This window comes from Cheilinus undulatus, linkage group 5 (genome assembly GCF_018320785.1).
Source record: "Cheilinus undulatus linkage group 5, ASM1832078v1, whole genome shotgun sequence".
NCBI classification, from domain to species: Eukaryota; Metazoa; Chordata; class Actinopteri; order Labriformes; family Labridae; genus Cheilinus; species Cheilinus undulatus.
Window position 1 is genome coordinate 25,186,835 of NC_054869.1, and position 26,303 is coordinate 25,213,137.

The window sequence follows — 26,303 nt, forward strand, 5'->3', positions numbered from 1 at the left end:
GAATTCTGCGAGCGGTTTTGCTCTAACTGTGGTAGCATGTGCAGTCTTATGACCAAATATCAGAATGAAATCCCTCTGCTCATCAATCCCTCTGCCCCTGTTCACTCCACAACAAATGGTGCATGGTTGTGCTGACTTCGACTCAAAATTCATGTCTGAATTGGCTCAGAATCACACAGTGTACACCTGACTTACTGTAAAAATATACCTAAAATAGTCTGGATGTTGTTTGAAGATTATTTGAATGACATTTTCCTAGGAAATAATTATGAATTTTACTTATCAATATCAGACAGGGATGATTCAGTGTTTAAGAAAAGGCTGGAGCATGGGAGGGTTTCTATTGCAAGAAACTGATCTGATTAATTCAAGAACCCCTTTTGTAAAAGCGTCACAGTTCCAACACATTTTTACTTCTAATTACAACTAAAAGAAAGGGATTAGCAATTCTGGTTAATAAGAAAATTTAATTCAATCATACTGCTATCTTGGATATGCAAGGAGAATATATCATTATCAATATCTCCAATGATAATGAGCTCTAGAATAGTTAAACCCTATGACCCTTATAATGTGGACACTTTTTCTTCCATAACTTTCCTTTCTCAACAGCAGACTCAGTTGTTTTAATTACAGTAGCAGACGTCAGTACAGCGCTCTACCTTTCAACAGACAAAGCAAACACAACAGGAAGTATGGGAACTTAGAATCTACTAATGATTAAAACAATTTGGGATTGTGATCTTAGCGATAGTTAGAGGTTAAACTACCTTATTGACAGAGAACACACCAACCTTTCAAGAGCTCATTATACATACAGTGGCATTATTGCACTTATTGGCTATCAAATGTGATCTGATCTGCATCTAAGTCAGGGAGCATCATGATTTGGGGCTGCTTTTCTGCCTCGGGACCTGGGCAACTTGTCATCATCAAAGGGAAAATGAATGTCCAATTTTATCAAATTGTATCTTCTAAGGGATAATGTCAGGGTGGCTGTCTGCAAGCTGAAGCTCAGAAGAATTTGGGTGATGCAGCAGGACAATGACCTTAAACACTTAAGTAAATCTACTACAGCATAGCTTCAAAAAAATAGGAAAATCCACCTTACGGAGTGGTCCAGTCAGAGCCCAGACCTGAATCCAACAGAGATGCAGAAGACTGACCTCAAAAGAGCTTTCCACACCAGTCTAAAAATATGGGTGAACTGAAGCAGTTCTGTGAGGAAGAATGATCCAAAATTTCTCATGAACATTGTGGAGGTCTGATCAGCAGCTACTGGAAACGCTTGGTTAAGGTTATTGCCATAAAGGAGGTTCAGCAACACTGTGAATGTTTAATGGCTGTGTTCAATAAACTTTAAATATTATAATTATTTGTGGTGTATTAGGCTAAGCACATTGTGTTCGTCCATATTTGTGACCTATATTTGTGAATCAGATTACATTTGATGACCAATTAATGCTGAAAACTAGATCATTTCAAAGAGTTCATACACTTTTCTTGCCACTGTATAACAACACGGATTTCTTCTACACTAATAACTCCCTACACTCTGATATTTTTAAACACAAATCCACTCAAGGACCATAACAATTACACAGCAGTTTCATTTAAACCTAACACTGACTCCCTTCCAATGACCACAACCATATGAAGGTTAAACACATTCTGTTGAAGGACAGATAATTTGACAGTGGTCTAAAGAAAGACTGATCATCCTTCATGGAGATAAATGACTCTCCCGATAACAATTACAACAATTAACAAGCAAAAGAAAAAAAAACCAAAACAAAGTAAATACTTGGCAAACGTATTCAAGCAAATAAAAGAAAAATCAACCACTGCAGTAATGAAGGAACCAGGAGGAAAGCCACATCACAACTCTTAAGATATAAATAATGTATTTCCACATGACCTGTACTGACCCAACAATAACCCAAATACTGAAGACATCCATAAATTCTTAATCTGCCTGAATCCACCACATCCACAGGAAGAAGTCAGCACCCTAGATAGACCCTGGGATTACACTCAATAAAATACTAAAATACAAGGCACCTGGTCTAGAAAGCCTCCCTGCTGAGTTCTATAAACATTTCTGGTCAACCATCTTTTCTATGTTTTAAGAGCAATAGATCAAGTCTTAACTGCAGATGTAGCCAGCTCAAATTTCCCTTTCTTCAGTGATGGGACACTGACAGATCCATGGCAGGCTCCTGCCATGACCTCCACATATTCCTTGATTAATATAAAACCCCATGACAAGTAGTCATCATACAGCCATGCCCCTAAGCAGCTAGTCTGGAAACTAGTTCCAGCTGTTTATCTATCCACCAGGAGCAGTATTTATCTAAGCTGCAATGATTATTTTGCTTGGAAACAGCTGCTCCAGTGGTCACTGCCCTATAGCCTGACATCTGTCTTTGTCACTCTCTCTCTCTGAGAGAAAATGCTACCCTTCATCCAAGCATCTGATGTGTAACCTGCAAAAATGTTCTGTAATGGATTAAAAAAATCTGAAATATATAAATCTGTGGTCATGAGTACAGGTTAAAATAAAAAATGTACGGGCTGGTCGTGAGTGAAAAAAGTATGGAATTCAAAAATGAAAACGATCTGCAGTATTTTTAATATCTAAACCTGCTAAAATGCCAAATATCCAGCAGACCATGCTTGAGTCCAGCTTGGCCTATCTCCTTAACCTGAATTTTTACACTATGGATGACAGAGCTGTTTTCTCCCAAATACAGTGCCTATAAAAAGTATTCAGCCCCTTGTGTGTTTTACCCTTTTATTGATTTAATGAATCAATCATGGTCAATATAATTTTGCTTTTTGACCAAAAAAACAAAAACAAACAAACAAACAAAAAAACTCTTTAATGTCAGGGTGAAAACAGATTTCTACAAAGTAATGCCAATTAAACAAAAATATGTAAGGTCAAATGAGTAATTGCATAAATATTCACTCCCTTTAAAGTGTCTGACCTAATTCAACAGAGGTCCAGCCAATTGGTACTAGGCTCACAATTAGTGAAAAGGGGGTCACCTGAGTGCAGTGAATGTGTCTCAAGTGATTGTAGAATAAAAGCACCTGTGTCTGGAAGATCCAGTCACTGATTAATCAGTATTCCTGGCTGCCATTACACCATGAAGATAAAAGAACACTCCAAGCAACTCAGAGAAAATGTTATTGAAATCTATAAGTCACAGGATGGACCAAAAAAAAAATTCCAAGGCACTGAACATCCTCCAGAGTTTAGTTAAAACATCCAAGGGGGTGAATACTTTTTATAGGCAATGTACCATAAACTATTAATGCAGCATTAACTGTGCCAAAGACCTTTAAAATTTCTAACAGCAAATTACTATTAAATTTTACTTAGGCCTTTTAGAAATGACTAAAGAAATAATGTCTTGATTTTTTTAAACAACATATAGAAACATAATGTGAGCAAGAGATGCTTTCATTCAAACATCTATTATCATGAAGCATTATCACCCATGACACAGTGCATAAGGTCTTTAAACCAATTTTGTGAATGATGAAATAAATTTAACTTACCAGGTTTCTTTGGTGTCCGGGTAAAGGTTCCTTTAACAGTGCGGCAGTGGGAGTTGTCTCCACCACAGACTCCGCATTTGTCCTCAACTTTGACTGAACCGATCACTCTGTCACAGCCAACTTTCTGAAGACAACAATAACACGAGATGCAGATAAACATGAGATGAAACTCTTTTGGATAGAATTGCATTCCTTTTCATTGGCCTTGCAAAAAGCATTCACTGCTGTACTTCAGCTCTTAGTTATTGTTGCACTGGCATACAGGGCTTCCAAAGGACTGATTTGACCTAATTATGATCTTAGTCTAAATAAACAACATATCTGTGCTTTAACTGATTTCCTCAGAAATCCTGTAATTATGGATGAAAACATCAGAGGCCTTTTCTGTACATGAATGTTTCCTCTTTAAGAGCAGCAAGTGAGTGCCCAGGATCCTTTAAACAGCCTGAGGCTGCCTATGTCCTTAATTATCCAAGCAGCCTTTACACATGTTCTGTAAACATGCCCTTACCACACACTCCCCTCGCACACAGATACTGTAGGCATCTTTGTAGGAGCATCGTGTCCCATCATGCACCAGCTGCTTCATGTAAGCCACATCACTGGTTTCTCTTGACTGGCAGTACAAGTGGCATCTCCTGTTGGCTACAAGACCACAGATCATTAGATTGTTGAAGGACTGTAATTATAAACTGAAAATCAAGGATATCACAGAGGGTTAATAAAGTAACAGAAGGATTTATTGCCAACAACATCTCATATCAGATTGTACCAGACTCTCTTAATTGGCATCTGTTAGATTAACCTGAATTCATCTCTTTGTAACCCCCATCCCAAAAACACCCGGACAACTTTTACTTGTTATTGCTGCAAGGATTAAAATAATGAGTTTTAAAGTGAAGGTAGAGCAACCATCCAAAATTTAGATCATTAGTTGACAGATTCTGAAGCCAACTGAGAAAACTTGCACAAAAAAACACCAATGAATAGTAGTTCACCACAAGAAAAAAGTTGTTTCTGCACACTTTTGAAATTCAGATTTATGTAATATGAACAAAACATGCTCTTCACTTAACCAGGCAAAATTTAGCACAGTTATCTTGAATTAACCCCTCTGGACAAATTCAGTTAATCTTTTCTTATCCTGCAACACAGTTGTCTTTACTCCTCTCAGAGTTAAGAGAAATCAAGAGTACAAACATGTATGCAATGGGAAATGGGACTTTTTTTTTGCATTAAACTAGAACATGCTGTTTTTCTTATGTATCTGAGAGTGCAAACTCATAAATCACAATATGATAAAAGGAGATTTTACATATGATTGTGTACTCACATCTATAATGGTATAAACATAAATATAAAATATAACTAAGAAATCATGACATTAAGTCCAAGTTCACATCCAGCAATTATCTTTTATAAAACCCTGTGTTATTTTGTTTACCTTGGGCCTTAATTGATAACCTTACTATCAAACCAAACTGCTGTCTACAGAAAGTAGAAAAGCACTTTACATTATGTAATAATGGAATATAAAAAAAAGACATGAAATGTTCTTGTTGCACAGAAAGTGTGGTTGTTATTATGACTACGACTAACACTAAGGACAGGGATCATCCCTGTCCAGCTCTTGCAGTGAGACCTTTCATTGCTTTTTTTTGTCTTAAAATAACAAAACAGCCTCTCATTTAAAAACAATTTAGTGGCTCTTTTTGGCCTACCGTCGGGATGCTCATAGGGTAGCCAGTGATGTTTGGCATTTTGGAACTCAAAGTGGGAGTTGCGGAGCTGACACTGCTGGGCTCGAAAGTCTTCGAAGTGCTTGGGGCAATCATCAGTGTTGCAGAGCTGATATTCATAGTTCACACCCGGGCAGTCTTGACCACCATTTGAGGGCCTGAGGAAATGGAACAGAATAAGTTAAGGGTGCTGACCTGATAGTGAGTAAATCTTTGAGAGTAAATCTTTGAGAGTAAGAAAATGTAAACTACTTCAAAAAAAATGTGAGAAAATTGAAAAGTTAACTTGAAAGATTGGGTTTGTTTTTAAAGACCCTGTAAAGTGAAAATGAATCTGTATTTAGGTTTGTTGTATGGCAGGTCACTGTGTTATGAACCCCTAAATCAAATTTCATTCACCCAAAACATCTCTGTTTTTGAAATCAAGCCTCAAAATCATGAAAAATGAGGCAGTAATATCTGCTGCAGGATGGTGTGGGCGTGACTGTTGAATGAGCTGAAGCCACATCCACTCAGAAGGTGTACGATCCTCTCTGATTTAAAAAATGTTACAATCTGAATGTTAACCTTATGTTTAGAGAGCAGCTGCCTGGCTTTGTGCCAGAGAAGAGACAAAGTCAAAGTTTTCTGGCTCAAAACTCTATTATAGGCTACTTTAAATGATCCATAGACCAGCATTTAACTGATTGTTTACTTTCAATAAAGGCGGTGACATCAGCTAACAACAGACTGTACTGAGATGAACTGCTCTGTGATTTATAATGCAGTGTTAGAGGGGCGGGGTCATTCCCTACTGTGGGCTCGTAACATCATGAGCCAACATATTGACCCCGCCCACATGAAACCAAAACAAGGAAGAGTTGAAAAACCCCGCCCACATGAAACCAAAACAGGGAAGAGTTGAAAAACTTTTTAACAGTCCAAATCCAGAATTCAGTCACATGTAGATCTCAGTGTTTTCACATGTTTACAGTAATCATATTCCAACATATATAGTGTGTTAAGACAAGAACTTTAAATTGCACTTTACAGGGTCTTTAACTTTGCACATCTGCTTTGTGCAGCAAAACCTGTTTTGTCTCTGAGCTCTTTGGAGGCTATTCCTTCAGCAGTTTTATGCTGTAAGCAGTATGCTTCCACTAGAATGTCAAGCTGTGCTTGTATAAGAAAGAAATTAGCAATAAGATTTTGACTATTTAAATTCTCAACATTCCTTCCTTGTGTTCAGGCTGATAGTTGTACTAATATTCAGAAATAATCTATACTTATGGTTTCACTCTGAGGAGAAAAAACAAAAAAGAAAAACAACAACAACAAAACAGAATAGGCCAACATCTCATGCCTTATCTAAAGTGTATGTGTGTATTAATGGATTTAATCAAGCCTTTGGACTTTGCCTTTTGATGTTTAAAGCTGAGATACTTATGATAAATCGGTACATTTACTAGGCATTAAAACAACAAACAAGTCAATCATCTAAAACATATAATCAGCTAAGACTTTCAGTGCTTTTTGTACTTACGCTGGGTTGTTGCACTGACGTGTCCGGAAGCGAACTCCAGTTCCACATGAGCGTGAGCATGACCCGTATTTACTCCAGGAGCCCCAAGCACCATCCTGCTTGACCTGATTAGGGTTTTTCCACATGCAGTGACCTTTGTAGCACCACTGCACAGGAGCACAGTGATGATGAGAGGAAAAGTCAGCCAAACATAAAAAGTCTCTTTTTACATTGGTTAACTGTTAATACAGGGAAATATGTGAACATGTTTCATGTCAAATATACAGTACATGGTCAGGAATGGATCAGTTCTTTAGGTCTGAGTTCATTATGAATCCTCAAGTTCAGCTCCATAGTTCCAGTGGAGGGAAATTGTAATATTATGAAACACCATGCAAGTTAGACAACAGTGCCAAAAAATATGAGTCAGCTTTCCAGGAAAGAAAAAAGAAAGGGATTTTTCCAGATTGGCATGGGAGAACAGGAATGACCAACATCCTAGACCAATCCAGCATATTTTGGTATTGGAACCTGGACAGTTACCCAAACTTTACCACCAAACATTAGTGTTGAACACTCGCTTTATGCTTTTGTGGCTGAAGAGAGGAAGTGCTGCACCTACAAATTAAGATATTATGGAAAATAAACTCCCCACTCCCCAGAGTGGTTTTGAAAAGAGATGCTCAGCAAAAGCAGCTGAAGCAGTATTTGTGACAAATCACATCTTAGGCAATTGATCCTCCCTTTATTTTCATTTAAGAATTTTTTAAGCAAAAGAGGAAAATATGTATGCATTTGTGTTAATGACTGGTTCTTCTCTTTTACTGGCTTGTTATGGGCATCTGCATATTTTTGCCTATAATGCACTGGTCAAACATACTTTTCCAGGAGCACACTCGGTTCCGTCCAGAGGTGGCCCCTTCTTGGTTTTGCAGAAGTAAGGGTTGTCCGGGTGACTGCACCACAGCTGTTTACAAGGGTCAAAAGTACGAAACTGAAACACAGAAAAACAGGATTGATAAGTGAGCTGACAGTATATCTTAAAACTTACTGCTCATACTGACGTGCAAAATAAAATAATCAGATGCAGAAATAGACTCATTTTCTTTCTAAAAAATATATTTCCTGGAGCATTGTATAAACAACACTGATTTAGAAATAAAATTCATTTATGGCATACAAAAATTCTCAAAAGCTACTAATTATTTGTGCTGTATACCCACACAATAGAGGCATGATTATTGTGATGATTCATTTTCTAGCTCTCTCCTGCCATCATCATTACTTTCCATCTGTCCTCTTTATTTGTCTTCTGGAATTCAAGGAACCAATTTGTACCCCAAAACTTACCAAACTTTGCAAAAAGTTCAAAAGGGATGGAAATATATCTGTGGTAGTGCTTTCATGATTGTGCCTCACAAATTGGTTCCTCAGCTACTCCTAAAATATACAGTGCATTCAGAAAGTATTCTGACCCCCTTCACTTTTTTCATTTTATTATTTTTAAGTCTGAAGTTACAGTAAATAAATATTCTCATTAATCTAGACCAGTGGTTCCAAAACTTTTTCTCTCAGGCCCCCCTTTGGCAGATGAAAATACTTTCAGGCCACCCCTGCCCCTCACTGTGCATATCAGCATATTAAAATATGTGAACGTATGACAAAAACACTGTCATGATCTTTGACAACAAATGTCTTTTTTTTCTTAGGATTTATCACAACATAGAACCTCAAGCTTTTGTAGAAATAACAACAACCATTGCCAAAAACAGTTTTGAAAGTCTGACACTCTGAAGATGAAAATTCCCTGATAATAAAAACTTAATGAACATCTTTAAGATTTATACTCCCAGTCCTGCAAAAAAGTTAGCAACTAATGTGGGCTTATTTGGTGCTACAGATCTTCTATAGTCTTGGCTGAAGCTGTTAGACTGCCACTCAGCTCGTACTCAATGTCCAGCTTCGATTGGTCTCACACTAGTAGGATGTTGCAAAAGGGAGCAGTGTGGCCAGGGCTCTCTGGTCTAGCAGTGGTTTTATCACTCCAATCCAAAAGACAGAAAATGTCTGCAACTGCATCATTAAATCTGAGATAGATAGATAGATAGATAGATAGATAGATAGATAGATAGATAGATAGATAGATAGATAGATAGTCGTTTATTGTCAAAGCATTGTAAAAACACAACGAAATTATGTTTGGCAGTCTCCTCTGTAGTAGCAAACAGTCGTCCAAGCGGTGGTTAGAAATACACAGCCTCATGTTGTCCATCCTGCTGGCGAGGGAGCAGGCACCTGCAATTAAAAAAGATTGTGTGGGGTTGCTCTTAGCCTAGCCTGCAGCCCAGCTTGTTTGCCCCGCCTTCTTGCACAAAGCTGTCTCTGCCTCCTCCCCATCTGGCTGTAGGTGTCGTGCTGCTCTGCGTCCTATTCCACTCAGTCTCCAGTTTCCCCATTCTCCAGATAATCTCCGTCGGGAAAGACGTAAATTCTGAGGGCACACTTTCTTTGCAGTAGTCAAACAGGCAGTCTCCTGCACACAGAATGTCAGTTCTAGTGTAAGTGTAGGGATTTGTTTTGGCTTTAGTGATGGTGTGCCGGGCCGCTGCGTTCATACACGCCATCTCATGCTATCTCAACAGGTAGCATTCAGCAGTCTCCTGTTGATCAGGCAGTGTTCCATGGCAGTTACTGGCAGGTATTGTCAGCTTTTAAGCTAGCCAGGAGTTGTAGATGAGACTGAGGTTTTCTTTTTCATCCTTTTTGTGTTTTTCCAATGGAAATTTCCTGTTCTTTCTCTCAAAGGTGGCCTGGACTATCCATCTTCTTGTTGTCACAGATTTCAACATTGTCAACTTAATTGTGAAATAACACTACAATTCAAAGATATAACTCAAGAGTGCATCTCTCCTGCTGCTGATCTACACTCAGTACCCCATCATGACATGTAAAAACAGAATTTTAAAATCCAAATTTGTTAAAAATAATAAAAACTGAATTATCACAATTCCATAAGTATTTAGAGCATTTGCAGCAACACTTGACATTTTCCTCAGGTTCCTCCTATTTCTGTGGGTCTTTGCTGAGATGTTTCTACACCTTGATTGGAGTCCACTTGTTTTGAATTAAATTGATTGGACATGATTTGGAAAGGCAAACACCTCTATATATGTAGAAGACCTCACAGCTATAGTAGCAATGCATATCAGAGGAAAAACCAAGCCATGAGATCTGAGCTCAGAGACAGGACTGTTTGCAAGGCATAGATCTGGGGAAGGCAAAAAAAAAACTCTGCTGCACTGAAGGTTCCCAAGGGCACAGTGGCCTCCAAGAACCTGATGGTCACTCTGACTGAGATCCAGAGATCCTGTGTGGAGATGGGACAAAGTTACAGAAGAACAACTGTCACTGCAGCCTTCCACAATTCTAGCTAATGGGTAAGTGGCAATTCCAAGATACGATACAATATAACATGATATGACACAATAAATTTTATTATCCCCTTTGCTGAAGTTAGTCTGGGACTCCATTGCTGTATACATTCAGCTGTTTCCACAGTGAGATCAATGAATAAACATAAAAAACAACAGACATCTAATCACTTGTCAAACAAACAACATACATCACTTTGCATGTTGACCATATTGCACAAACTCCTCTTATAAAATTATAAATATAATAAAAAAGATAAAGATGCAAACATAGAAATCTATTTGAAAACTAGTGTACATAATCAAGAGCACATCCCTTGTCATGTTCCTGAGATGTATGCATAAGAAAAAGTACTGAAAGAAAATGACCTACAAGAAAAAAATTCATCAGCCACAGCTGATGTGGGCAAAAAATATTAAAAAAAAGAAAAATGGAGAGGAGGCAGTTTCACTCAAAAAGAGGTGGCAGAGAATTTTGCTGTCTCAATCCTTCATATCTCACAGACAGATGGCAGCCTGCAGAGCCAGCTGTTGTTTACAAGTGTTGTGGGCTCCACTATCAGTTACTAAAGCTCAGAGGATTATGAAGAAGTTTTTTGTTGGGGGGGAAGCTTATCGTTAGCCTCCTCTCCAGAGAAGGCGGGTAAACGTTCTTTTCAAGGATAAGAACAAACCATCAGATTGATTTGAGTAAACTCAGAAATGGGACTTACAGCAGCCTGCACTGCCTCAGTAAGAAGCTTTGTGAACAACATGAGCCCCCAAAATTGCTTTTAAGAACCATTTCTTTACCTCTGAATAGGCCAAGATGTATTTCTGAAATGATGATGGTCGATGATCTCTCTACTGCATGGCCGTTATTGCTCTGACTGTGGTGAAGATGTGGCTCTATCAGAAAGCATTCACAGCACCAAGAAAAATGGGTCAGTTAGCTCAAGATTTAGTTAATGTAAGCAGCACTGATTAAGTCCACACATTTGACCTACTAATTATTTCAAATGTGAATGAAAATCAAAGAGCTGCTGCACTTCAACTGCTATGATTATGTAGCCAAGTATAAAATATGGATACATATTTGTTTCTGATAAATAGGTAACCAAATAAATAGACTTTAAAAAGTGTTAGCTTTAAGAACAGGGATTAGAATGTTTAATATGTGTTAAACTGGTAAAGTTCATAAGGAGTTTAACAATGCTTTGGTGTATTTTATTTAATCTATTTTGTTGAAAATGTAAAAATGCATATTTTTTTTTAAGAGAGATCTTCTGGAGAAATATACCTGGTCACAGACGTAGAGTAGTGAGTGTTGATTGGCTCACGTGATGTGCATGCAGTGATCTCATGTAAGAAGAGAGAGAGGAAAAAGTGAAACTTATCAGACCACACAGGAATCTTCGTCTAAGCAGAGTTTTCCAGAAGTTGAGCATGAGGTTTGTGTATCAGATTGTGTTTAAGATTATTTGCCAGATAATCTGCAAGACGACCAGTCTTGTAACAGAACTTTATTCAAAGTTTTGAAAAGTTTGAGGACTGGATTAGCTGTTCGTTAACACAGGGAGTAGAGGGAAACTTGACGGACAGTGTGCCATATTAACTGGTGACAAATTAACTGGGGACAGTCGGAGCAGATGTTCAGGGAGGCGTGGCTTCCAACGGTTCTGGTTTTTCTTCTCAATGGCATTAAAATACAATGACGTTGCTTGCTGCTCCAATATAAGACTTTATTGCTGTCCGTAGATGCATAAAGGCAGTGAGGAAAGTGTTTTTGTAGTCAAAGACTAAGTTTTAAGCCGTAGAAATGGGAAAGAAAATACAGGTGACTGTGCAGGTGCCTGTTCAAAACAAAGCAAACGGAGGAGACACACAGAGAAAAACTTCTCGTTCTAAGTGGAATATTTATTGTCCAAAGTTCATAAAACAAATTTGGTATATGCAAAAACCCTAAAATTAGTTTCCACTTCAAAGAGGCATCTGTACAAATTGTTTCCATCATGGTGACGTAGCGACATGGCGTGAAAGATTTCAGTTCAGTGATACACTTAATTTCTGTTTTGAGTATTTATAGCTATTGAAATCTTTCAGCTTTTTTATTAGAAGGGCATCAGAGAGAAAGCTAGGAACCACTGATGTGACCTCAGGTCAGGTCAAATATGGGAGCATATGCAGTTTTGGCCCTTTACCATGTCAACCTTGGTCCTGTACTGCTCTGGCCTCCTGATGGCCATCCTCTAAGATTGTGCCAGGCCCATAACCCTATCTCTCCAGGTACTCTCACAGCTGCCCCTCCATGATGCATGTGGCTGCTCCTTGGCGTCTGGACCAACCCACCGGGTCCTGGGCACCCAGTATGTGGCGGGCTGGATCAGGCCCAGGAAAGCACACCAGGTAACTGCAAAAGCCCAGGTGCCCATAAAAGCGCAGCTGCTGTTACCGATTCCGGCAGCTGACTCTTCCCAGCCTCGCTCTCTGAACACGGCAGCATTACACACACGGTCTTGCCGACTTACCCAAAGATGTGCCAAAGAGAAGTTGTCACAAAGGAGTCCAGTCAGCGCCTCTGGCCATCAGTCAGCGTCCAGGCCTCACAAGAGTATAGTATGACTGGAGGGACCAAGAAGCGAAAGACTCTGACTTTAGTCCACATGCTCAGATACTGGGAACGCCACACCGTCTTGCTCATCAAAACCATGGCCGCAAGCATGAGTCCAAGTCTGCAGATGATCTCAGCCTTGTAGTCAGTGGATCGATGCATTACACTGCCAAGGTCAGCGAACTGCTCTACAACTTCTATAATCTCACATTCACAGATTCAATAGCAGCATCCAAGGCATCCCCAAATGCCTAGCTCTTTGCATTCCCAACCCAGAACTGCCAACCCTAACGCATTTTGCATAGCAGGTACGCAATTTGACATGTAAATATGCTGGTACAACTCCCCTTTTTAAACTATGCAAAAAGCTGCAGACATGTAAGTTCTGTGGAAAATGTGCACTGTTGTACTCATGTCTGACAGCATGATGCAGCAGCGTGATGGAGCAGCTTCAACCAATTATGCAGAGTAGCGGAGAATAACAAGTCTGCCGAACCTATAGCACTATATCCCCACTCCCCCTCCTTCATGCCTCCTGCCCTCTGCCTCCCTTCCCTTCCCCTACTTGCTGCAGCTGGCGGTTAAAAGGGTAATCTTTGTGATGACAAGGTAGGAGAGGCGCGTGCATGCTAGGCACACAGCTTTACTTGTTGCCACAAAAACTCCTCTCCACTTTGATTTAAGATTTGAAATTCATGCCCAGTCCATTTATTTATATTTTTGGCACATTTTCAATTCATGCGAAAAGTTATTTCCTCTCGTAATGTGTAATCCTCTGCGTCTGGAGTATGGGCAGCCATGCTCCGCAGCTGACACAATGGTGAGAAAGTGACCTGTAGCAGCTCATACAGATGGACTAAGAGCGCTCAGTCTGCGCAAACTTCTGATTAGAAATCAATGTATAAAACGATGCATTTTCCCTTCACTAATATTGTAGTTGCTGCTTTTTTGGTTAACAAGCCAATACGCGTCTGAATTTAGCATACAGGTCAGATATGGCACGGACAGACAGCCAGCAGAGTATGAGGGAGAGATGAGGAAGAGAGACAGGAGCACGGAGGAGTAGATCAATACATACAACACTGCATAAACTGTGTGTGTATTGTTAGGGTAAAGACATGATTTGGTGAAAGAGTTTTTGTTTTATTTACCATTTAACTCCAATAATTCTAATGTTATCATTACACTGTTAGAGAGAAAAGAGGGATCTGTTCATTTACGTTGGTCTATAAACATCAGACCCCAGTGTGATAGTACAATATGGACCAAACTCTAATAGTGTCTAATGAATTTCTAATAATATTACAAATAGTTTCCTATTACTCTGAGTATCAGTAATCAAATCAAATCAAATCTGTGCTATTATCAATGCTATTTATATAGCAGTTTTCATACAATAAAATGTAACATAAAGCGCTTTACAAACAGACAGTTGAATTAAAAGAAGTTAACAGGAAGTATGACCCAAACCCACTCCACCCAGCCCCCTGACCCACCCTCATCCATACACAGTACTGGCAAAATGCATCATAAGTAAAAGACACTAGTAGAACGGGGAGATTTTTGTACCCAGTACACACCGAGGAAACGCCATCTTGAAGGTTTAAAATGAGTAAACACTGGAGTTTAGTCTAAAACAAAAAATATCATTAAAAATAATAAAAAATAAATTGAAATGAAGTAAGAAATAAACAAATAATAAAAATGTGCTGTAAAAAGAATAAAAATGCTAATAATTTAAGGGATGTCCAAACTATGGACCATGGGCCAACTGTGGCCCTTGGTGCTTTTGAATTGGCCTGCAAGAAATCCATGAAAAGGCCCACATAAGAACATAAAACTTGCACTTTACTCTATTTCTTAGTTTGACTAGGATGAACAATGTTGGGTTTATACAAAATGGCAATATTTACAAATTAAATTTAGCCAATATCGATACTAATATATAAATGCCAAGACCTACCACTTCAATCCTTGAAATACAGTTTTAGGATGAACTAAGAAACATACTTCAGTCTCTAGAACACATTAAGGTATAAGTAATAAGGATGAACACAGAAAAGACTTCAGTTGTCTGTTGGTCCTGCCTAAAGTTAAAAAAATGAATGATAAAAGGATTAAAGCAGTAAGTAGCAGCATGAATGGAGCTCATTAGCCCCTCTGTCAGAGCTGTCTCAAGGTCTGATTTCCAAATCATACTGCTCCAATCAATCTCCAAGCACCAACACTTCTATGAAGTTAGTCAGCTTTTAGCAGTTTGCTCATTTTGTGTCTGAATGTGGAGATGAACCATCAGCGTCTCTCTTCTCTGCTGCATCCCAAAATTCTTAACAATGGTTGGCTGTTTGCTTTGTTAGACATTAACTCAGAGCTGAAATTTAGGCTGTTTTGTTTTTTAACTACTTTCACTTACTAAGCATATATTTTGGTTACATGTTGGTTTTAGAGATGTAACACATTTTCTATATTACCAGTTTTTATTCTGTGCTAAAAGATAGTCAACCTCTGTAGCACCAGTGCTATGGGCAAAAAAGTAAACATACAGCCCTGATATATGTATATGTGTGTGTGTGTGCATATATACAGTGCTTAACAAATTTATTAAACCACCTTTTATATTTGTCTCAAAGTCCATCCAGCATCATGAAGTGCTTTAATGCAGACTCTTTCATTTTCAGTGAGCTCTCCATGTTTTACCATTTTGAACAGGAATGAGGAATTTCAAACTGAAATCACCCAAATTTCAGCCGACTCACTGGGCTTCTCTGAGAAGTCAGAAATTAATCAAGCATAACATTCAACCACTAAAACTCATTTTTCTGTTCAGGAACGCAAGTAAATATCTATAATTTGACATATTAATCAAGAAATATTAATGTTCTTTATCATTTTTTCAGTTTTTTTGTAAATCAGTCAATTTGAAAATTCATGGATAACAATAATAATTACATTTTAGCATTAAAAATATAATTTGGGTTAAAGAGCTTCTACATATTGGTGTATTAACCATTGCAGAAACATAAAAAATGATTTTTGGTAATTACAATGCTGTTAATTTAGGGCAGCTGTGGCATAAACCGTACTTTGGTTAGGGTTAGGGTGGTCTAATAAATTTGTTAAGCACTATATACATATTCACACCCACACATTCCAGTCAATGAAATTTTCTTCTCTCCGATTTTTTATCAACCAATTTCCAGCCAGTGAATATGAGAATTACTGTGTGTGAAGCAAAGGAGTTGCAAAAATCTGTGAAAAAAGCCACACAACACAAATGGTCCTCAAAATATTTTGCCAAGGTTGGCAGGTCTGCCAACCCTTCAGTCTCCTCATTCAGCAAATTAAGAGCCCCTTTAAGAACACCTACAGTCTCCACAAGGATCACAGCATCATCAGTCCAGATCAGTGATATGGATATCGCCAAATAATACTCAACAGTTCGCTTCCCATGTTACCCGCCTTATTATCCAGTCAATACACGTACTGAAGAGTGTAGGGGCTGACACAGCCCTGCCTCACCCCTGAATTTACTAGGAAGAAGTCAGAGGTGGAGCCACCACACTTTACAGCTCTCTCTGTACCACAATATAGGGCAGGCATCATATGGAAGAGTGAACACTAATACTTTATTGACTTGTGAACGTTTGATTTTTGGCGACCACTGTATTTTTGTTATGTTTTCCTAATTAGTTTTCTTTTCTTAGAAACCCAGTAAAAAAGATTAGCTGACAAAAACGTTTAAACTCATGCTTACCCACTCAAATACTGTTGTAAGTTGAAATAGCAGAATTAAGACGGACTGCAATTGATTGTACAGTTTATCTTATAATAAACCCACCTCTTTCCACTTCATTCATTAGGACTTCATAAAGTGACTAAAACATTTGACTATCAAAATGTTTGAACCTTAAAGATGTTAATTCTCCTATTTTGTTTGCTCAGTCAAGCGGTTCTGTGTTAGCAGAAGCAAACAAAACAAATGGATCAGACAGCTTAAATTACAAATAAACAAAAACCCTTTCGAGTCAGGACACCAAAATAAATCAGTCAGACTAATCCATCAGTCCATGACTCAGGCTGAAGCTCCAGCTCTCTGTTTTATTTTCATGGGGTTCAAACAGAGGATTCTAGGAAGCAGCTCAAACAGCTGAAATCTGTCAGTCACTTAAGGCTATGTCCACAGGCTGACCTCAAAACTGAAAGACTGACACTAGACAGCAAACATTTTTTTGTAATTCTTTTTTGATGGACTGTATATGAGAGTGAAAATATTTTTCAACAGTTGCTTGACATCCTGGTGCTCTCAGATGTGAGCAAAGCTGATATTCTGTTTGGCTACAGCAGAAAAACAACTTATAAAAGCAGTCTGGTTTGGTTTTAAACATTTAAGAATTCAGATAAATGCATACTTAAGTTAAAGCCTCCTTTTAACAAAATGCTTACCTTTAAAGGTCAAAAGGTCTAACAACAAAAACAAAGACTCCCTCAAACCTAACTTTCTGCCCTGATTTGCCCAACATATGCAAAAAATAAACTGTGGTGTTGTTTGCCAAGTAAGGTCAACAAGCTCCAAAGACAAACAAAAAAGGAAGGTTTGTATTTTTAATATCAATGTGGGCCTGATGCTACAGGTCAGTCTCACAACAGGTGTAACTGAATAAACTTCTGGTGCATCCATCCCATAGGGACTCCTTTTGTTTTTCACCCAAGATCTGCTGTTTGTTTCCCATTCTAAAACAGAATACAAAGCTGAGAACCACTGCTGTCCAAGCTTTAATCTTTCCATAACTTCACGAAGTTAAGGTGTTTTAACAGAGGCACTGTGTTAATATGAATGACTCAGCATGAAGATCAATTAGAGTTTAAAAAATATGTGTGGTTTAAGTTCAAATGGAATCTGAATCTAAAAGAGAGAAAGTTAAATCATGTTCCATTAATTATTAAAATCAGTAAAATTAGAGTTGACTGTAACTTCAATAAATTTGCAGAGTAATAAATGGGTTATTCATGTCCATGTATGTCATGCTAAATATGAGATTCTCACAATGACTTCAGGAACTGCAGTGACACTGGGTTGCACTGGTGTATCTGCAATTCATTCCTGAAAAGAACACTTGTAAATATTAAAAAGATGGAGCTCCTTAGCACAGAGGTAACAGCAGTAGTACATTGTCCATGATGTGTTAAATCAGGAAATTTGTAAATATGAAAAAGAAACCAATTGAACTGAGTGACCGCCAGCGGTTTTACTTATTTATTCCATAATAGAGAAGAGATCAATGCTGTGATACTGGGATCTCCACAAACTGAATGATTGGAATGATTTATGATACTTGTTGAACTGTAAATAAATTACATTTAACTATACTGTATGTACTATCAAGACATTATGCATCTCTTATCACCCAAAATTTACATGCAGTGCACTTTTTTTGCCAGCGTTTCTATTTCTCTATCTGATCATACTGTAGGCTTAGAGTTAAGGCTGACAAAAAAGTCATTTCATAGTCCTATATTTTGTACATTACACAATTATATACGCATCATAAATGTGTATGTGTTATCTCTGCCAATTAATTGGCTTACTCCAGCTCGATGCACAAACTCTAAGTTCTGCAGAGACACTGATAAACCACAGACTGCTGTCAGCAGTTTAATTTCCTCCATTGGCACCTCAGTTAAATGCTATTTTTATATGTGTTCACTATCAGCTCTTATTATTTTCACCACTCTCAGGGAGATTGTGGGTTTTAGCTACAGCCTGAATGAAGGTTTCAACCAGTTTTTGGAAATGCTAGAGATGGTCACATGAAGAAAAATGGTGCCAAAGTCAAATGTGTGTAATTGTTGAAAAAACTGTAAACACCAACCAGTGTCCTAAATGTGTATGTAAAAGCAAAACAGAAAAGTTACACATTTGCCAAAATAAGACAGGAAATACAGCACAAATGTTAACAAAAACTATGAATTGTCAAAGTTTTTGTTACAAAAATAATAGTAAAATCAGCTTTGTCTTTATACAGTATAGATATGGTATATGTGAAGCACCAAGATGTATTTTCATCTGAAACAGATATGTCAATATTTTCCACTGATTTTTGCAGATGCAACCTATGTTACTGAAATATAGACTAATTTACCCATCTAATTTCAGAACCATTACCAGTAGTGGAAATAACTCCCATGACTTATTCATTCACTGGGTAAAACTGGGGTAAAAAACCTTCAATACACAATATTTTTTTAAGACACATTTTAGAGAGCAAATTCAGCATCTGCTGTATCAGAGTACACAGTGAATATCATCATTATTAAACTGTTATCTCACCAGCCTGCAGAAATCTGCAGAAATAATAATCTGAGGCTGTTGCTGACACTCAATATTCCACCCTCCATTGGCTGATATTTCCAGCCTGCCTGCCACTGCCATATCTCAGACCTAAATGTATTTAGATGATGAAAAACAGGGAGCTGAGACTTCCATGTACACATGTGAAACATTGCCAGGAAAGAGGTTGTCACGTTCTATGGTAAGTTTGTGATGGTATTTCAAATGTTACCTGTTGTTAAATTACATGCTTTTATAAGCATTACATTTAATATGCAAGGTGTTTTTCAGTGTGCAATATTAAGTTTTTTTCAGCGGAGCAGTACACTGTGCCTGATTGTTTGTTCACAAGCATGGTGGTTTAGTTTGCTGGTAAACAATGGCAGTAAATTATTTAGGTTAAATTTAGCCACACATTGCAAATATTTCTTATTACGGATAATCTTCTGTGGCCTGTTGCATCAGCTATAAGCAATTTCTGTCTTGAATTTGTGCATAAATGGAACAATAAACCCTAAATCTAAACAAGTTAGCTGGTAACTTAAGTTGTGTTTTTGTTTGACTGTAGCAAAGCTGCAAAACAATCATGACTGAAATGGTGTTTTACCATCATGTGACCAATCAGTGATAGGCATTTGTTATAGTGTAGTGTTTATTACAGTGCTGCCACAAGGGCCTTATTGTCTTTGAAAAGCCTAATGGCCGAAGTTAACCCTATATTCACAAAAAACAGCAAAAAAAAAACAAACAAACAAACAAAAAAAAGTCAAATGTGGCCAAAAAAACAAACAAACAAACAAAAAAAAAACAGTGCAAAATAACAACGGTGATACTGAGAGGTAAAAATCTTCAACTAAAATGAATGATTATCAGGGTTGTCCCGATCCCGATCATATGCATCAGATTGGAGTCACTTGGAGCCATAAGCACTTTTAATTGATCGGAGATCGGCAATTTGATAAACACACCAGTAGCAGTAGCAACATTAGCATTCCTGTGTTTAAAATGTCAGTGGTGTGGAAAAACTTTAACCGTGAGAGTGAAAACAGTCCAGTGGCTAATTGCAGCATTTGTAACATGGCCGTTTCACAAGGTGGTAGCAGCAGAGCTGCGTCTAACTCTACAAATTTGATCTGTCATCTCCAAGCTAAATATGCAGCGGAACACGTTGACTGGCAACTACACCGACACAACAACCTCTGGACTTAAAGAGGGAGTGATAAGGCAAAAAAGATAACAGAAAAAGTGGTCGAATTCATCACTTTGGACAACCATCCCGTCTCCGGGGTGGAGAATTTGGGTTTTTGTCGTCTTCTTGAGCTTTTGGTCCCACGCTATGCAATCCCGTCTCAACATTACATTACTGACACTGCCTTACCGGAGCTGTACAACAAAGTATGTGACAGCATACTAGAGAATTTTAAACGCAACGTCACTTCCCTTAGCTTCCTTACAGACATTTAGAGCTCTGATGTTTGCCCCATGTCACTGCTGAGACTCACTACACAGTCCTCCACCTTTGAGTTAAAGTGTGCAGTATTTCATGCACGCCGGTTTCGTGGGTCTCACACAGCAGAGAAAGTAAAGCAGGCCATGCTGGTTTTCCTAAACAGTAAGCTACACTTCATTTTAAAGTAACAGTGGGTAAAGACATCAGATTGAAGGAGGAAAAAGTGGTGTAGCAGCTCCAGGTGCACTTTAGAAATCGCACTGTGAAAATAAGAGTGCCTTGTATTTGATATTTGGGTTTTATTGGAGTGTTAATGTTTTGGTTCATGTCTCAGATTAACCTGCTACATTTTAATAGGGATTGTTGTTTTGAATCTGTATGATTTATATGTTTTTGATCCTATTCAAGTTAAACTGTTTACACCACTTTAATGTGGAGTTGGGATGTTTTTAAATTTATTTTTTTAGCTCAGTTTTTGTTGTGACAAATAGTCAAGTTAATTACCACTTCTAAGTAGAATTATTATATTTCAAATTCATTTATTGGATCAATTTGTTATTGTGACTATTGACACTGCTGTCACCACGTCTAAGAAGAACTGAGGTTATTTGAGTTCACTTTTTTGGCTGCTCAGGTGTGTCAGCTGTTTTGACCAGTTTTAAGTGGATTTTTGATTGTCTGATTCAATTCAGATACTGCACTAAGTGAAAATATTTTTTTGACAAATAATTAAAGCGAAACAGAGCTTTTACACCATTCTGAGCAGAAATGTGATTTTATGTTTTTTACAACAATGTTGGCTGTACTGAGTTAAATAGAATAATTTTGATATATTTAGTCAGTTTACTTCAGTTATTTTTGCAAACAAAAACAATTTAAACTCTAATCTAGGTAAATATGAGTATTGGATTGGGACTCAGCATCGGTAGATATTCAAATTTTTAAAAATTGGATCGGGATCGGAGGCCGAAAATGCTGATCGGGACAACCCTAATGATAATATAACATTACCTTGTAGCTTCATGTATAAAATTATCTCCACTCAAAGGGGGAAAGGGGAGAACAAAACAAAGTCATTATGCATTTTAGAGTGATGTAATCTATCAAGGAGAATGCACTTCAGACACCAAACAACGGCAGAAAGTGTTGCTTCCTCCTCATTCCTAAACCTACTTCATCTATCTCAGCTGGTGTAATCATACCCAAAGTAAGTAGTGTGTGAACTCCGTCATACCTTAGAACTTGCATTGTGTTTAAACTTACTGGTGTAACCTTGTACTGCTTTCCTTATTATTCTTCATACACAATTCAAAGCAACTTACTGATGCTTTCATAAGGACAAATCTAATCAATCCATAAACCATATTTTCCCCTAAGAGGTGAATTAATTTAAAACATGATGCGAATCCATTCACTGTCCTTCACCTCAACAGAGGATGAGCCCAGAGTAAACATGCTACAATTAAACATCATGTTCATTAGTCAGGCAAGGCTCCTTAGCATAGATGCAGCACCATCAGTGAAAAGGGCATTTATAGGGAAAAGCTGACATCTTTGTAAGGTATTGATCCAACACTACAGAGGTTATGCAGCCTATGATGCCACAGTGACGTGAGTCTCAACTGTTCCAGCTGCCAGGTGGCAGAATGGATGATGGTGACAAAAATCAGTAGGGAATAAGCAGCAAACAGCATTATCAATAAAGTTATAGCAATTTCCTACAAAATGGGAGGTAAGGTTATGGTCAAAACTACCATAAATTTGTCTTTCCTTTGGTCTTTTGTTGTTTCTCTTGTCCCTCTCCTCTTCTTGCTTTTCTCCACCCCTGCCCCTCCTTTAAGCCCTTCCTAACCCCAGCGCAGCTTCAGTAGAGAGCTGTCGCATGAGTCTGGTCTGCTTGACAGTCCTGCCCTATAGTTAGAGAAGGTTTATGTCACCACTGTAACAGGGCTAAATACTACTAGTGCTGTTCTCATGGTGATTAACAATGGTCTTTATTATAAAAAGGCCACAACAGAGATTACGGTCTAGACCTGCTCTTTGTTAAGTGTCTTGCAAAAACCTTGGTTATGGTGCTATACAAACAAAGACTGATTGATTGATTGATTGATTGATTGATTGATTGAAATGACCATCTTTTTAAATAACTACAGCTTGATGATGTTCAGTGTGATCAGGACAGATCACTGGCTGATGAAATATGTTTAGAGCCATAGCAGTACATTCATAAAGCTAAAAGAGTAAACTGGGCTATTAAAGTATGTAGCTACCACAAGCATTCAGGAAGTGATTAATATAATATAAACTCCACTCCATTCCCCTTCTTCTTACCTTAAAGAAGGCTGAAGGCCTTAAATTTCAGCAAATCATCCATATGATGAAATAATATCTATGGGTAAAAGGCATCTAATGATAACCTATTATGTATTAGCTGTAGCATTTATTTCTGTGATGTCCGATTGACGTGGCTGGTTTTGTAAAGAAAAATACCAAAACACAGTCAAGTCCATCAGTATTTATCACAGATTAGATAAAAGAAGCCTTGGTAAATTAACATGATGTCTGTTGGTTAAACACTGAAGTTATTTCTGTGAAGGCGTCATGAAGTGAGCGTATCTGAAGCTTTAACAGTTTATAAAACATAAAAGCTGAGAGCTGTAAAATGTGACTTTGTCACATTAAAAAAAAGAAAATGAAGGTTTTATTTTTTTTCAAATTAAACTAGACTAGGAAAGACAGAAAAAGTCACTTGAGATGACCCATCCCCACTGTTCTTAAAGTTTAAAGAGCAGGAAGATTCTATTTCCTATTATTAATATGTATCACAGCGATTTTTTAAACCCAACCTCACATTTAAGCCTTCTTCAGCAGTATAACAGAACAATTATTTCTGTTTGATCAGCCACCTAATAAGCAGCTTTACTCATTCCCTAGATAAAAGTGTGAAAGACAAGTCTTAGATTAGTTGCATAAAACACAGAATATTTATTACCCTGGCATCTGCAGAAAACAACCCATAGATCAGATGTGAGTGCTGTGAAGTAAGCAGATGTCTCTTAGAGATGCTGAACTAGTCCAACACGTCATTCTGCACGTTTGAGTCTGCAGCTTGAAGAGGCATTTTTAGGGAGGTCTGCTTTCATCATCTCATTCTTCCAAAAAAAACTCTGTGGAACTCAGCCCAAGCATCAAGTTGGATGACAACTTTTTCTCTGCACTTTTAGATAGAATTAATTCTCTTTGATTTTTCTCTCTTTTTCAACTTTTCTCTCCTCATTTTCTCTGAGTGGTGTATTTTTGGTGGGGTATAGCGCATACTGTGCAGGTAACACCTAGCAAGTGAAGCAAAGCTTGAAGACTGTACTCACTGATGTGCAGATTTTATATCCTACTCCAAAATCAAAGCGACACTGCTCGTCCATGGAGTAGTTGATGCCTGGGAGTTCAGGAAGCTGCGGCCAATCATGTTTGAAGGGGTCATCCAAAAGGCAGTCATATGTTCTGCCACGAGAGGAAAGAAAAATCAGTATCAAAGGTACTGCTTTTAATGTAATACAACAATTGGTCTAATTAACTACAGGCTTTGTAGTTAACAAATCACAATTGATTGCATTAATAATATGAGAGGAACTGCATTAGAGAGAGATGTATTAATAACAGTAATGAGACAATTTGAGACAATGTGCTTCTGAATGGCACTGGAACTTTTTACAAGCCTTTGAAACAGCAGCATTTATATCAAATGAAAAGATTGCACATCTTGTTAGAGGCAGGCAGACAGATGGCACATTGCCAACTGACAAATCAACGTCAGACTATATCGACTTTTTTTTGATAAATAAAAAACAAAAATTATGCTCAAATAAAAATGTTGGCTCACGGGCACATCAAATTAACAAAGCTCCTTTGGACAGTTGTGTGAAAACATCAGACGGGGATAAATTAGCACACATTTTTTAAATCACATTTTTTCCTCTTCTGAGGAAATTTTTGGCGGCCCTAATTTAAAGCCTGCTTACAATGATGACAAAATTGCTATAGACTGTCTCTAAAAAAAGTGACCATATTGGAAGAGAGGGATAAAATATATTGCATAACCTCTCTCCTGATTGTGGTGCAACGGTGGAGAACAGAGCTGTAGAGATTATAAGAGTAGTGTCCATGGAGGGTCTAAAAGTATACAGAAGTGTGGTATGGTCACATGTTTCATGGAGCTCACAACAGTTCAGAGTGGACAATTTGAATCAATTCATTGCTATGAAAGTCACTTTAATAACAGCAATTTTGGGTATGATCTGTAATGTACAAGCTGTTTGAAGTATAATAAATTGACAAGCTAGATGTCGGTAATATTGAATAAAACAATATAATGTTAAAAATGACCTGATACTGAGGCTAGGAAGGTGATCACTAGTCATCAATGTACTGCTTTGGCTAGCTTTCACTGTATCGTATCCTGATATAAGGGTTTGGTTAATCATCTCAAACATTACCCTGTGTTTGTCATCTTTCAGATAAAGTCACCAGAAGATATGAACCAAATATTAGTACTACCAGATATTCGTCTACTGCTATTCTTTAGCTATTTTGGCAACTATTCAATCACTAAATTAGATGATTGTATAGGCTTCATACTCAGATTGACCCATACATTAAAACACCACTGCATTGCAAGATAAGGATAAAAAAAATATGGATTGTCAATTACAGATACATTGCTGTGAACACCAACATCATGGCCTATATTGCACATTTGGATATCCCCATGTGACCATCAATAATATGCACACCACAGTGGTGGTTCAAAAATAAATATATTTTCATACCCATAAACATGTTTTCAGTCTTTTTTTTGTTTCATGTTTATGCAATACATCTAATGTCAGCTAAAACCAGGCTTAGTGGTTACTGGTAATGCTTTTTATTGCATTAGATCTACATTTTTTGCTATAAAATTATGCTTAAACTGTCTCAATATATTGCTAAACAGACTGTGATATGACAGTAATAAAAGTTGCTTGCTTTAAGTCGATTACTATAGTAGCCATTTTCAAACTAACTTACCATAGCAGCTGCATCAGTTGTTTATGTTAGCCAGCTGCGTATTAACTTAATTCTACAATTTAATGAAGTGAAATTATACTAAAACATTCTCAAATATATCATTACATCTAATAAAATGCTATAGTAATACAGGTATCAAGTGTAATTATTGTTATAAAGTTAATGTTTTCAAAAGCCCTGGCTTTACCATTTAGTGTTCACGTTTTTTAGTTTTCCCCAAAAATTAATTAATCAGCATAATTCTATAAAAATGGTAATGTATAAATTTGTTAAAATGCTCTAAAACAATCAATAAATGGGTTATAATGTGCTGACAGTTTATGCATCAGCTGTATTTTTGATTTCTAAGTTCTTTCCTGAGTAGAGAACTACCTGAATAACATTTCTCTATGGCCCGTTGTTTGGAACAATTTGAGGTCTTCATGGTCTGCTATGCTGTCAATAAAAACTGTCCTGATCATGTGACTGAGATGACAGAACTCTCTCTCTCAATGGTGCTGGTGAGGAAGTTTCAACCACAGATAGCCACGCCCTTCATGCTGGCATAGTGGGAGTCTTAAGCTGAAGAAGCAATTAAAAAAAAATTTTTACTGTTATTTAAACATCCTTATTGGTACTGGGGTCTGCAAAGTG

General features: G+C 37.6%; 1 protein-coding gene across 2 annotated transcripts in view; it reads right to left on the bottom strand.

Annotated features, from left to right (window-relative positions):
• adamts3 (ADAM metallopeptidase with thrombospondin type 1 motif, 3) overlaps positions 1-26,303 on the bottom strand; it is a 239,396-nt gene that overhangs the window by 46,568 nt on the left and 166,525 nt on the right. For both annotated transcript variants that reach the window (XM_041788544.1, XM_041788543.1), the window contains exons 10-15: positions 23,975-24,107; positions 7,688-7,801; positions 6,829-6,974; positions 5,289-5,464; positions 4,079-4,212; positions 3,568-3,691 (exon numbers count right to left, since the gene is read on the bottom strand). In XM_041788544.1, coding sequence (XP_041644478.1) covers positions 3,568-3,691; positions 4,079-4,212; positions 5,289-5,464; positions 6,829-6,974; positions 7,688-7,801; positions 23,975-24,107 — 827 coding nt within the window. The remainder of the gene's footprint in view (positions 1-3,567; positions 3,692-4,078; positions 4,213-5,288; positions 5,465-6,828; positions 6,975-7,687; positions 7,802-23,974; positions 24,108-26,303) is intronic.